Source organism: Micromesistius poutassou, assembly GCF_964030765.1.
Source record: "Micromesistius poutassou genome assembly, chromosome: 1".
Lineage (NCBI taxonomy): Eukaryota > Metazoa > Chordata > Actinopteri > Gadiformes > Gadidae > Micromesistius > Micromesistius poutassou.
In genome coordinates this window covers 10,893,687-10,905,003 of record NC_140271.1, presented here as the reverse complement: position 1 = coordinate 10,905,003, position 11,317 = coordinate 10,893,687, and the positions used below count along the sequence as shown (strand labels likewise).

General features: G+C 43.3%; 1 protein-coding gene across 2 annotated transcripts; it reads left to right on the top strand.

Annotated features, from left to right (window-relative positions):
* Positions 1-1,468: 1,468 nt before the first annotated feature.
* pih1d1 (PIH1 domain containing 1) lies at positions 1,469-9,912 on the top strand. Of its 2 annotated transcripts, XM_084488234.1 has the most exons (11): positions 1,469-1,543; positions 1,795-1,947; positions 3,887-3,944; positions 4,398-4,586; positions 6,163-6,224; positions 6,313-6,394; positions 6,488-6,584; positions 7,364-7,390; positions 9,105-9,183; positions 9,371-9,514; positions 9,813-9,912. In XM_084488234.1, exons 2-11 carry the CDS (start codon positions 1,867-1,869, stop codon positions 9,846-9,848), a joined length of 855 nt encoding a protein of 284 aa, XP_084344360.1. In that variant the 5' UTR covers positions 1,469-1,543; positions 1,795-1,866; the 3' UTR covers positions 9,849-9,912. The 2 variants fall into 2 exon arrangements, with proteins under 2 accessions (XP_084344360.1, XP_084344361.1); XM_084488235.1 differs by lacking the exon at positions 7,364-7,390.
* The last annotated feature ends 1,405 nt before the right edge of the window (positions 9,913-11,317 follow it).

Genomic DNA, 11,317 nt, shown 5'->3' with positions numbered 1-11,317 from the left:
GTATTTTACGGGCACTAGATAAGCTACCGTCTATTACGTCTACAGACTTTAAACTACAACAGCATTGTAAAGGAAAAGCCCACGTCACTTCATGAAGGCTGAGGACCACAATGCATAGAGGTGGCTTTCTGCACATGTTGGATTGAGGACCAAGCCAACATTGACCGTCAAGATGAGACGGCTTTAAGCAATCGTGGAGACAGAGGCTAGCTGCTCCCAATTCCCTGATGAGCCAGCTCCAACCAGGCAGGAGCCAGGAGACAGAAAAACAACACACACACACACACACACACACACACACACCCTTGCAGCGGCCCCTAGCCGTCACAGTTGGCAGATGACCCTAATACTATACTATTCAAGCGGTTACTGTTAAGCATTTGTTGTTATAAAAAAAACACTTGACTGTTTTGAAAAGTTAGCACTTACTGCCCTAGATGAGAAATGCTGGTTAGAGCCTAAATATTTAGCAAGTTGGATGCTAACATGGGGTTTTGGAAAATAAAGAACACTAAAGAATCAGGGAAATACACAACCTTTATCACACCCTTCGGCCGATATTATTTCAGCAGGCTGCCTTCCGGAATAACCTTTGTCCCTGAACATCTCCAGAACAGAATGGTGACTGAGGTGACTGAAATAAATAAATAAAGTAAATGGATGACGTGCTGGTGTGGGGCCTGCATGGGTGTGTGGGTCTGCATGGGGTGCTGGGGAAGATCCAGGAGGCATGAATCCCCCTGTGTGTCGATGAGAACGACCTGTCAAAAGAAGAGGTGACCTTCCTAGGACATGTGATCTTCGCCAGCGGCGTTAGCCCCGACCCAAGTAAGAGCGGCCGCCAGGAGGATGAAGGCACCAACCACTGTGAGGAGCTTTCCTGCTATGGTAAATCAGCTAGGGAAGTTCATCCCACAGCTGGCTGAGAGAGACAAGGCTCTACGAGACCTCCTGTCGTAGAAGAGGAACTGTTGGCTGTGGAGCATCGACCAGGCCAGAGCCTTTTAAGGCCTGAAAGATGCGCTGGGATCCCTACCGGTGTTAGCCATGTTTGATTCAGGAACAGGAAGAGCCAAGTCTCAACAGATGGGGTCTCTCACACAGAGGGAGCAAAGATACGCGCGGGGTGAAAGGAGGCCTTGGCTGTAACCTGAGCATGTGAGAGGTTTAGAAACTTTCGCATTGGCACATCGTACTTACAATTATATATAAATTAAAATTAAAAAATGTAATTATTAATTAATTTTTAATATTGTCCATATAGTAATAATGTTAGTAGGCTACATTTTAAGAACCACATAGCTTTTATATTATTATGGACATAAAGTTTGTTTTCACGTTATGATCCAGATAAAAGCAACTGCAGGCAAACGACAATCAGTTTTGGGCGGACGATCACTTTTTTGGCAAGACACCTGCAACTGCACTAGGACTTTTACTTTGAAACCATTCAGTTGCCATGACGTCATAGTAAACAGGAAGTTGCTGCTCCACATCGCATCTGCTGCTCACCGCCCCGCACGTTACTCCTAAATTTGTCGAGGTGATGAACCTGTACCTTATTTATGTTTAGGAATCCCAAAGTGGTTTTAAATGTTGGGCAAACGCTCAGGGGAAGAGTTTTAGAGTGAAAATCGAAACGTAATTTAAGTTAAAGAGAGTCTTCTAGTCTGCTAGCTGAATGTTTAAAGCAATGATTAAAACATCTCAATGGAGACAGCCTTGTTGGTTCATTGAAAATGCGAGTTTGGTATGACTAACGTTACATTGTTCTGCACGTCCCCTGGTCTGCAGGTGCTTGGTTTACATCTCGTGATTCTGATCGCTGACTGAAGTTGATTGACTGACCCGGGTCTGTCGGTAGCCATGGCGACGGACTCATCCCTGTTGAACTCTGAGGCGCTCCTGCAGGAGCAGGAGGAGCTGTACCAACAGCTGCTCTTACAGGTTATATATACCACAGCGTGACTCCCCGTTAACGTCAGACGTGTATGACACAAGTATGCAACGTCATTTGAGTGGGGGAAAGTACAGACTGGATAAGGGGAGATACCAGACACTTTTATTTAATTATATCTCTAGAAGAAGCATGCTGCATTTCAAACTAAATTAGTTGGCACATAACTTTACAAAACATGACATAAGCTTCACCTAATAGTCATCACATTTAATCACATTTTGTTGCCATGTACACATTGTTATCTGTCTTGAGTGATGAATGTGGGGAATGTGCAATACATATTATGTTTATTATATATTTTCAATCAAACACAAAAGTGATACTGTATTGAGATATACACAATGTATGTTAGATTTTTCTATTCTCATTTCTCCACATCACATCTGCTGCTCACCGCTCATTCAAATATGACACACAGGACTCATACTGGTTATCAATCCCCACGACACATCACTGTAAATCAGAGTGTGAATATCTTTAGAATATCCAATACCTTTTATATAAAACTAAAAACACCATTGCAGTGCACCACCAAAATCAGCTACCACCAAGTAGATTCAAATTCTGCAGGAAAAACCCTAAGTTTACAGTAACGTTATCAGAGATGTATAGTAACGAAGTAGAACTACTGTACTTAAGTACTAAAATAATTTTCTCCTACTTCCACTTTTACTTCACTACATTTTTTTTATGAGTTTAATACTTTTACTCCAATACATTTTTCATTTGCTGAATCGTTACTCGTTACAATTATAAAAATGTTATCCCATTGATTTCTGTTGGAAGACTCATTGCTCGTTGGCCGGAAACGGAAAGGGGGGCTGTCTACGTTTGGTTGTAGTCTTTTCGTTCGGTTCTCCGTCTCAACAGTAGGGCTAGAACTAAGCGAAAAGACTACAACCAAAGGTAAACAGCCCCCCTTTCCGTTTCCGGCCAACAAGAAATGAGTCTTCCAACAGAAATCAATGGGATTTACAAAATGCGATAAATGTGCAATAAAACACAACAGAAACAGTATTTCGCTACGATACTTGATTTGGAACATCATGGAACAACACTAACCACTCGGTGAGTTGCACATTTCTGAATACAAACGTTTAGTGTTGTTTTAAGGACAGGTTTATACATGCACATAGCCAGCCATTCTGAAGCAGGCAAACCAGAAAGGGGCCTCAATGTTCAAATTACGGGAATTGTCCTTTAACTAACCCATGTTTGTCACTTAGCCGTTTTCTTGGAATACCCCTTTGGCCCTTGAAATGTTTTGGTTGTTTGATTTTACATAAACACTTTACTTTTACTTTCGGTACTTGAGTAGTACATTTCAAAATAAACTACTTGCAATATTTAAGTACAAAACATTTTGAACACTTTAGTGCTGGTGTTTAAAGAACACAACTTTTACTCAAGTCACTTTTTTGATATAGTACTTGTACTTTTACTCAAGTCTGGGTCTCTAGAACTTTATACATACTCTGAACATTCTAAAACTTTGTGTTAAACGGTCAACAGATTTTTTTGACCACGATAACCGCGCTAGGCTTCCCCACAATTGAATATGCCTCCTACATTTATCTACAGCTGTTCAGGTAGTCGACTCATCTAAAGGTGAGTTGGCAAGCATTATGTAACGTGCGCCAATTTCATTAGATTGAAACAACATACTATGAACAAATGTGACCTAACGTGAATAAAACTTTAAAATTAAAACAGCAACTCGGCTGTGAACATGATTTCTGCCTGAGTAACGATCGATTTTTACCGGCGATGGTGACAAAGGCAACTCCCATGATCCCACACTACTGCAGATGTCATCAAACTACGTCTTGTTATTGTTTTGATTAAGAGACTTATTGTGACATATTATATCTTTAAAAGGGTTTCTGTGTGATGATCAAAGCTTGCCTTGTGTGTGTTTCTGGGTAGACGGTGGGGAAGGTGCCTAGCAATCCCCTGGACTCCAAACTGATCCGTCCGCAGCCTGGTAAATACACACACACACACACACACACACACACACACACACACACACACACACACACACACACACACACACACACACACACACACACACACACACACACACACACACACACACACTCATTTCGACCAAATCACATTCTAGAGCGTGTTCCAAGTTGGCTCAGTGGTTCAACTTTTAAGAGATGAGATTTAAACTTGCACGCTGTAACTTTTGTACCCCCGCTCCATAAAAAAATATCTGAAGTAGGTTGTTTTTCAAGAATAAAACGCACCCATCCACGGCTGAATCTACTGTCTTTTTCAGTATAAATTGTTCTGTGGTCCACATTTGCAACTTCTATGACTGAACGCTACAACGGTAGCTACAACACAAGCTGGTAGAGGCTGCTAATGGGAGACCTGAGAGGTATAGAGCGCAGGTTTAACTGATGTCCCCCTCATTCCCCCCCACCAGGCATGTGTGTGAAGACCCTGTCGCAGCCAGCCAATCAGAAGATCTTCGTCAACATCTGTCAGTCCCCTTCAGTCCCGCCCCCCCCTGAGCTCTCCAGGGACGAGCTGGTGACCCTGCTCCAATCAGAGGACCCCACCGGCTACAGAGTTCCCATGAGCCTCGGCGAGCCCCACACAGAAATGGACAACGGTCAGTCATGTCTCACACACGCAGACGCACGTAGTTGTTCTGTTCTGTAAAATGTTTTTTTTTAACTTTGCCTTTATTTTCTATCTATTTTACTTTTTACTTATCTATTATTTTATTTTATTGTATGACAATGTTTATATGTGAAGCACTTTGAGTCTGCCTTGTGTATGAAAAGTGCTATATAAATAAAGTTGCCTTGCCTTGCCTTGTTCATGCCTGATGAAAGCCAGACGGCACCAATCAGCGGGTCACGTCGAACAAGGAGCGCCGTAGTCTGCCCAATCAGAAAGATCAACCCAGGACACATTTCACCTGGTATCAAAACTCACACAGAAGAAGAAATGTTAACGCTAAAGTATTCTGGAATAAGATCCATTCCTATGACTTGTGTTGATGCTTATTGGTTGTATTGAAGGCCCTGAAAGACTTTCATGAAGCAGGGGGTAGGTAATTTGGAGAAACCAAAGATAAGTTTGAAAAAGATTGTGCCTCTCTCTAAAGTCACTCCCTCAAAACACATGACTAGCAAGCTTTAGAAATAGGTCTGCCTAGCTTTAAGGAAGATAGGGAGCTAGATGACACCCAAGCATCGGTTTACAGGCAAGCTAGAGCCACAGAAACTGGATTTTTTTCAAAAAGTGTGACAAAAACCCCACTCTTATTTCCAGCTATAAATCCGAAACACGTGGGAGACTCCAGTAGAGTCGCCCCTTGCTTTGCCGTTCATTGTCTTGCTTTGTTTATCCAGCGATGAGAAGTGAAGGAACTGGGTTCACCTCAGGTCTCCTCTTATATAAGGCCTTGGCAAGTTACCAGTCATGATGACTCTGCTTGAAGTGAGTGGAAGCAGTTTTTTTTTTAAAGAAAGTACCTATTATTATTATTTTATTATTATTACCATTTCTAACCCTATTATGATACACCCAGACACACACACACACAAACAAATATTTTGAACAGTAAGTTCAACAGCAGCAGTTTTCGAATGGTCTTACAACTCGTTTTTTTCTTTGGATCCTCTGCTTTTACCACTGCCAACATAATTGTTTTCCCCTCAACTCCCATTAGTTTGAAGCTGGAGCACCTTAACAGTTCACGGCTGGATCTAAAACTGCTGAGCCTTATCACGCCGGCCCTGTTCACACCTGGCATTAACACGAGTCTTGGGTGATCCCATAAGTGGACCGCTCTAGGACGGTCACTTCACACTTCACACACGTTAGAATTTGTCACAACATCGAACTCCAGTGCCCTCTTGTGATTGGATCTCTACCTGCTTCTTATACAAACTAACACTCCCATTATTTTCGTTTGCAAAGACCAAATATGTCGTTTTTAACCTGAAGCAATGCACTTACCCGTGCCTGGGCGTACGGAAATGAAAATAATAACCTTGGCAAAACAGGTCGGCCAAGGTGTGTGATGCACACATAATATGTCTCTACGGGCTCTTCCCTGTTCTCAGGCCCCCAATAGGCAAATGTTCTTCCCGTGTTGGAACAGGGTCTTGGCACTCTCCATTCCTGTTGTGTTTATGTTGCGTCTGTGGTCAAAGTCTTGTTTATCTCCCCCTCAGGCTCCCAGAGTTGTACAGCCTACGATGTTGTCATCAGCGAAGCCTTCTTCCAAAAGAGCCTGGTCTGTGTGTGTCCTTGTTGTGTTAATGTGAATCATTTTTGAGGGGCTACGTCAAGGAAGGCTTAATGTGTGAATTTCTCTTCTCCAGAAGGATCCTCTGTTCCAGCAGTTCCTCATCATGGTGTCCTTGGAGGGCTTAGAGAACAAGTATAACCTGGAACTGAGCCGAGGTGTGTGTGTGTGTGTGTGTGTGTGTGTGTGTGTGTGTGTTCAAGTTGATTGTATACTTTCCACACACTAATGAATTTGTTGTGTGTTTGCAGACTGGAAGATTCTGAAGAACCGGAAATTCTTTGGTTCCATGAGCGAGCAGAACATTCGAACCAAGAGCCAACCCGTTATCCAGGAACTGCAGCCAACGTAGGGCCTACTCTGTCTGCCTGTCTGTCTGTCTGTCTGTCTGCTATTAAGGATTGTGGATGCAGGTACAGTTCAACTATATCAAACCCTCTAAAGCCTTTCAGAATGCCTTACAAAGGCAGGAATCACATTTTCTGCACAAAACCAAAAAAAAAGATGGTACAGATTGATTGTATCAGCGCAGCAAATCAAATCTGCACACAGAAAGGTTCCTGATCAGGAAGAAGGTGATGAGGGAGGAGAGGAAACCAAGCAGACAGAAAGGAGAGAGTCACTCATAGGCCTGTTGTTAGTAAGCCGGTTGTCGCTCACTGTATATATATTCTGTATTTGTGTGAAGAAAACCGGCCTGCTTTAGCCAACCAGCCATACACAAACCAAGACAGACCGTCAACATGTTTCAATGTATCATTCTTCGGTTCTTAAGGATGGATCTTGAGTAAACGCAAAGTAACTATATCATCTATTTAGAAATAATTCAAAATAGTACAGAATAATCTGATCATTATGTTTTTCACTATTAGCTGCAAATACAGTGCAGAATGTGTCCAGAAACAGAAACTTCTGGACACAGAATAGGATGCATACTACAGTTGTATGCATACTACAGTACAGCATAGAGTTGCATTCAGTTCCACACTGTATAAACCTGATTCAAACCAGGTCATGAACCAGGTCAAACCAGGTCATCATTTGTACATAAATGTACACCTAAACACAACTGGGCTGTTCACACTTCTTGTAAAAAAATGCTCTTGTCCCACTGTTTCCGTGTCTAGGGAGCGCTCCAGTAACACAGCTAGAAGGTAACACACACACACACACACACACACTTACAATGTCTCTTCAAATCCCGAGGTGCATCTCAGAGATGTTTTCTCTGTCTAAACAGGGAGAGAGTTTCAGGTCATGACAAGCCAGTAGCACTGCAGCATTCTTAGTTAAAAAAGAAACACACATTTTCTTAAGTAGACCGAACAGCCATGTTAAAAGATGAACAGAGTTTTGCTTAACTTCCAACCGATTTTTGGGCAAGAGCGAAGAGAGCACAATTGGCTTGATTTTTTTTTTTGTTTAACAAATAATGCCACCGCCATGTTTGAATATCAAATTGCTGCCCAGCCAGGGCCAGACTGAGGCCCCGTCCACACTGGCGAAAACAATCTTCCGTTTTCCTTGGCAGCGTTTCAGGAATTTCTCTGTCAAGATGGACTCATTGCAAAAACACACAGGAATCCTAACACGAAAACGGGGTTGGGTTTTTCTGTTTTTCACCCTGGGACCTGGGGCCTCATTACAGAAACTATCCTATCTTAAGATAGGAAGGCATTTAGGGGTTTTGGTATTACAGAAGGAGGTTTCATAACGTAACTTAGGAATTTAGCCATTACAGAACTATCCTAAGTTAAGGTTAAGTTAGGGTCCCTAAGTTAGGTGTCCATACACCCTGTCCTAAATTCAAAATAACTGTCAATAACTGAAAAAAAATGGCAGCAGCACTGCTAGTAGGTCTGTATGACAATGAAGACGAGGAACATCACAGCACTCTTCACAGCGGTATCACAGCCTTGTATTTCAACCTCATGGAGGTCACCAAAGCCATCTGCAATCCTGCACATAACTTACAAAGATCCTTTATAATGTTAACGTTAAAAGTAACGAGTGCAGAAACTGACAAAAAAATAAAAAATCAGATTGACAGAACAGTTAGGATTTCCTTAGTTAAGATAAGATAGGTGGCCAAAGATAAGATAGGAAATGGCCAACAGGTCAGGGACTGCTTCTGTAATAGGAAGTTAGGATTGTTCATATCGTTGAGTCCCTAACTTAAGTTAGGAGGAGCAGTTAGGATTTTTTCTGTAATGAGGCCCCTGGTTTCATAAAAGTGAGTTTTCCGGCACCGAAAATGCCAGATCCGTCTGGAGGGTCGGCCCAAATGCACAAGACTTCTGTGTTTTCACCAAAAAATCATTTCCGTGTGGACGGGGCCTAATATTCATTAGTTTGCATTGCTGGCACTTAAAAATAGTACTAGCTTTGTGTAGCATCTTATCCTAGCTATCTTTGTTGTAAACGTGAAATGGGTTAACGTAGCAGTTGTAAGTGCTTGGCACTTGTTTCTATGAACATCCTTACTGTACCGACAGTGATATATTGTTTCTCTTTCTTCTGACAAATGTGCTAATCGTAAGTCGCTTTGGATAAAAGCATCTGCTAAATGTAAATGTAAATTGCGTCACACATGCATAATATCGAATATCAGGATGGTTTCAGTAGGCTAGGAGTATACTGGGTTAATTCTAGATTGACGAGAGATAGGTTGTCGTCCAGACCGGATGTCTCACATTTCCTCCTTCATTTACCCGTTCCTCCCCTCTCTCCCTTTCACCCTCTTCTCTCTCTCCTACCCTCCTCTCTCTCTCTCCTCCCCTTCCTCCTTCACACCCTGACCCTGTCGCCCTTCCTCTGTCCATCCTCCACCCCCCCCCCCCCCTTTCCCCCTGTCCCCTCCCCTGTTAGACCAGAGTTCAGTCTGCTAGTGGAGCCCCCCACAGGGAGTCCACAGTACCTCATAGCAGAGATCCAGCTACCCGGAGTGGTAAGAGACAGACAGACACGCACACACGCACACGCACAGGCCTGTCAAAAGAATGACTTTTGTTGGACGATATTTTTCCCCGGAAATAATTGCGATAAACGACATTATGTGCGGACTACATTGTCCATAGCGTACAGTATCGCCCTCAACCCTCACTCACTGACCTCATCCCCCCCCCACCCCCCAGCGGTCGTCCCGGGCGCTGGTCCTGGACGTGGGGGAGGACCGCTTGGTGCTGACGGCCCGGCCGAACCTCTTTCACCTCGACGTCTTCCACCCTCTGCTGGTGGACCAGGGGGGCAGCGTGGCCCAGTACAACACACACACACAGGTGACACACAGTTCAACACACACACACACACACACACACACACACACACACACACACACACACACACACACACACACACACACACACACACACACACACAGGTAACACACAGTACAACACAAACACACACACACAGGTAACCTGCAGGACAACACACACACCCACCCACACACACAGGTAAGGTACATACACACACTGGAACACACACACAGGGAACACACACATTCCCACGGGTAAACGTGGGTTATATGTAGCTATGTATTAATAATTAAAACAGACTCTCTTTCTCTCTCAACAGATTCTGACCATTACAATGCCTGTAGTGTCTCCATGATGTCTCACTGTCTACTTGTCATTTAAAAGAAGAATGTTGTTAGAGAAATAAATATTATTTTTAACTGTGGTCTCTTCTTCATCTTCGATAATTCCCCCTGTTTTGCATATGAACTTTACTGACGGAAACGGTACCATGCACCATTTAACCAGGATTGGAATATGGTCAAATCCTGTAAAATAGATAGACAAATCAATGCTGTAAACTGGATTTCAAGAAACTTTTTGTTATTGTAAAAAAAACAATAAAATACTTGTCAATTGTTGTAATGTCTGCATACCGATGCTGTGATTCTTTTTACAGCAAGTTGCTGGCAACTTTAATTGCCAGCAACTTGCTGTAAATTTTACAGCCAGTTTTTTATAGTCTCTTTATATGTCCTCCTAATCGGAAGCTATTGTCATTCTAGAAAGGCTGTGTGTCTCTAGTGTCTGTATCTGTGTGGGTCTAAGGGCTTAAGTTGGGGAGCCCCATCAGATGTCATCTGTCTGGCCATGTGATACTGCAGCTTGTGATAAGTGGCCAACCAGTGATTATAAATACACACACACACGACCAGCCAAATCCATGCCCACAATGCTTGTCAATCATAGCTGAAGGCTGCGTTTGGACACCACCCTTGCTTTTTGTTCTGGGATTTTCTTGGTAATTCGAGGCCTTCAAACGATAGTTCTCATTGTGGTCTGACCAATACGTCCAACCAGTTAACAATCACACTAGAATCACCCTTTTAATGGACAATATAGGCATTCTTATGCATTCTTTATTTAATCCTGCACCACGCAGGGCTATGACAGCAACCAATTTTAAAAAGAATAACATAAACCGGACATTCTGGGTAATATGGACGCTATCCGGTACTACAAAGCAGACACAACAAAATAGTGGTCATCCTCTCATACAACTAAAAAGTGACTACGGCGTGGACTAGTCGCACCACCAACAGCTGGTCGAGGTGATCTCAGCCTCAAACCCCAACATCATTTTCTCTGGAAGTCGGTTCAAACTCCTGGTTGAGCTTTTACAGGACCGGAACGGCTCTGAAACGCACCACATAAAACACCAGAAGCCCAGCCCGCCCCACCCCATGGTTTCTGTGACAGGACGTTTCAGAGGAATACAGGAGCCCTTCATGGAAGAAAACAGGAATGGCCAGTATCCTTTCTATTTGTGGGGGGTGGCTTGCTGTGTGGGCACGGGTCCGCTTCTTGTCACCCCACTCATCACCACCCCCCCCCCCACCCCCTGACCTCCCCCATCCATCACCATCGCCTCACCCATCACCCCCCCTCCCTCCCTCCCTCACCCATAACCTCCCTCCCTCCCTCCATCACCACCACCCAATAATAACAATAGATTTGTTTTTTTATTCATTCAAAAATTCAAATCAAATAAACAGAAAGTACCAAAGAAATACAATCCAATGAAAATCGTACAGAGTGTACAAACGTACACACAGTGGAAGAAGT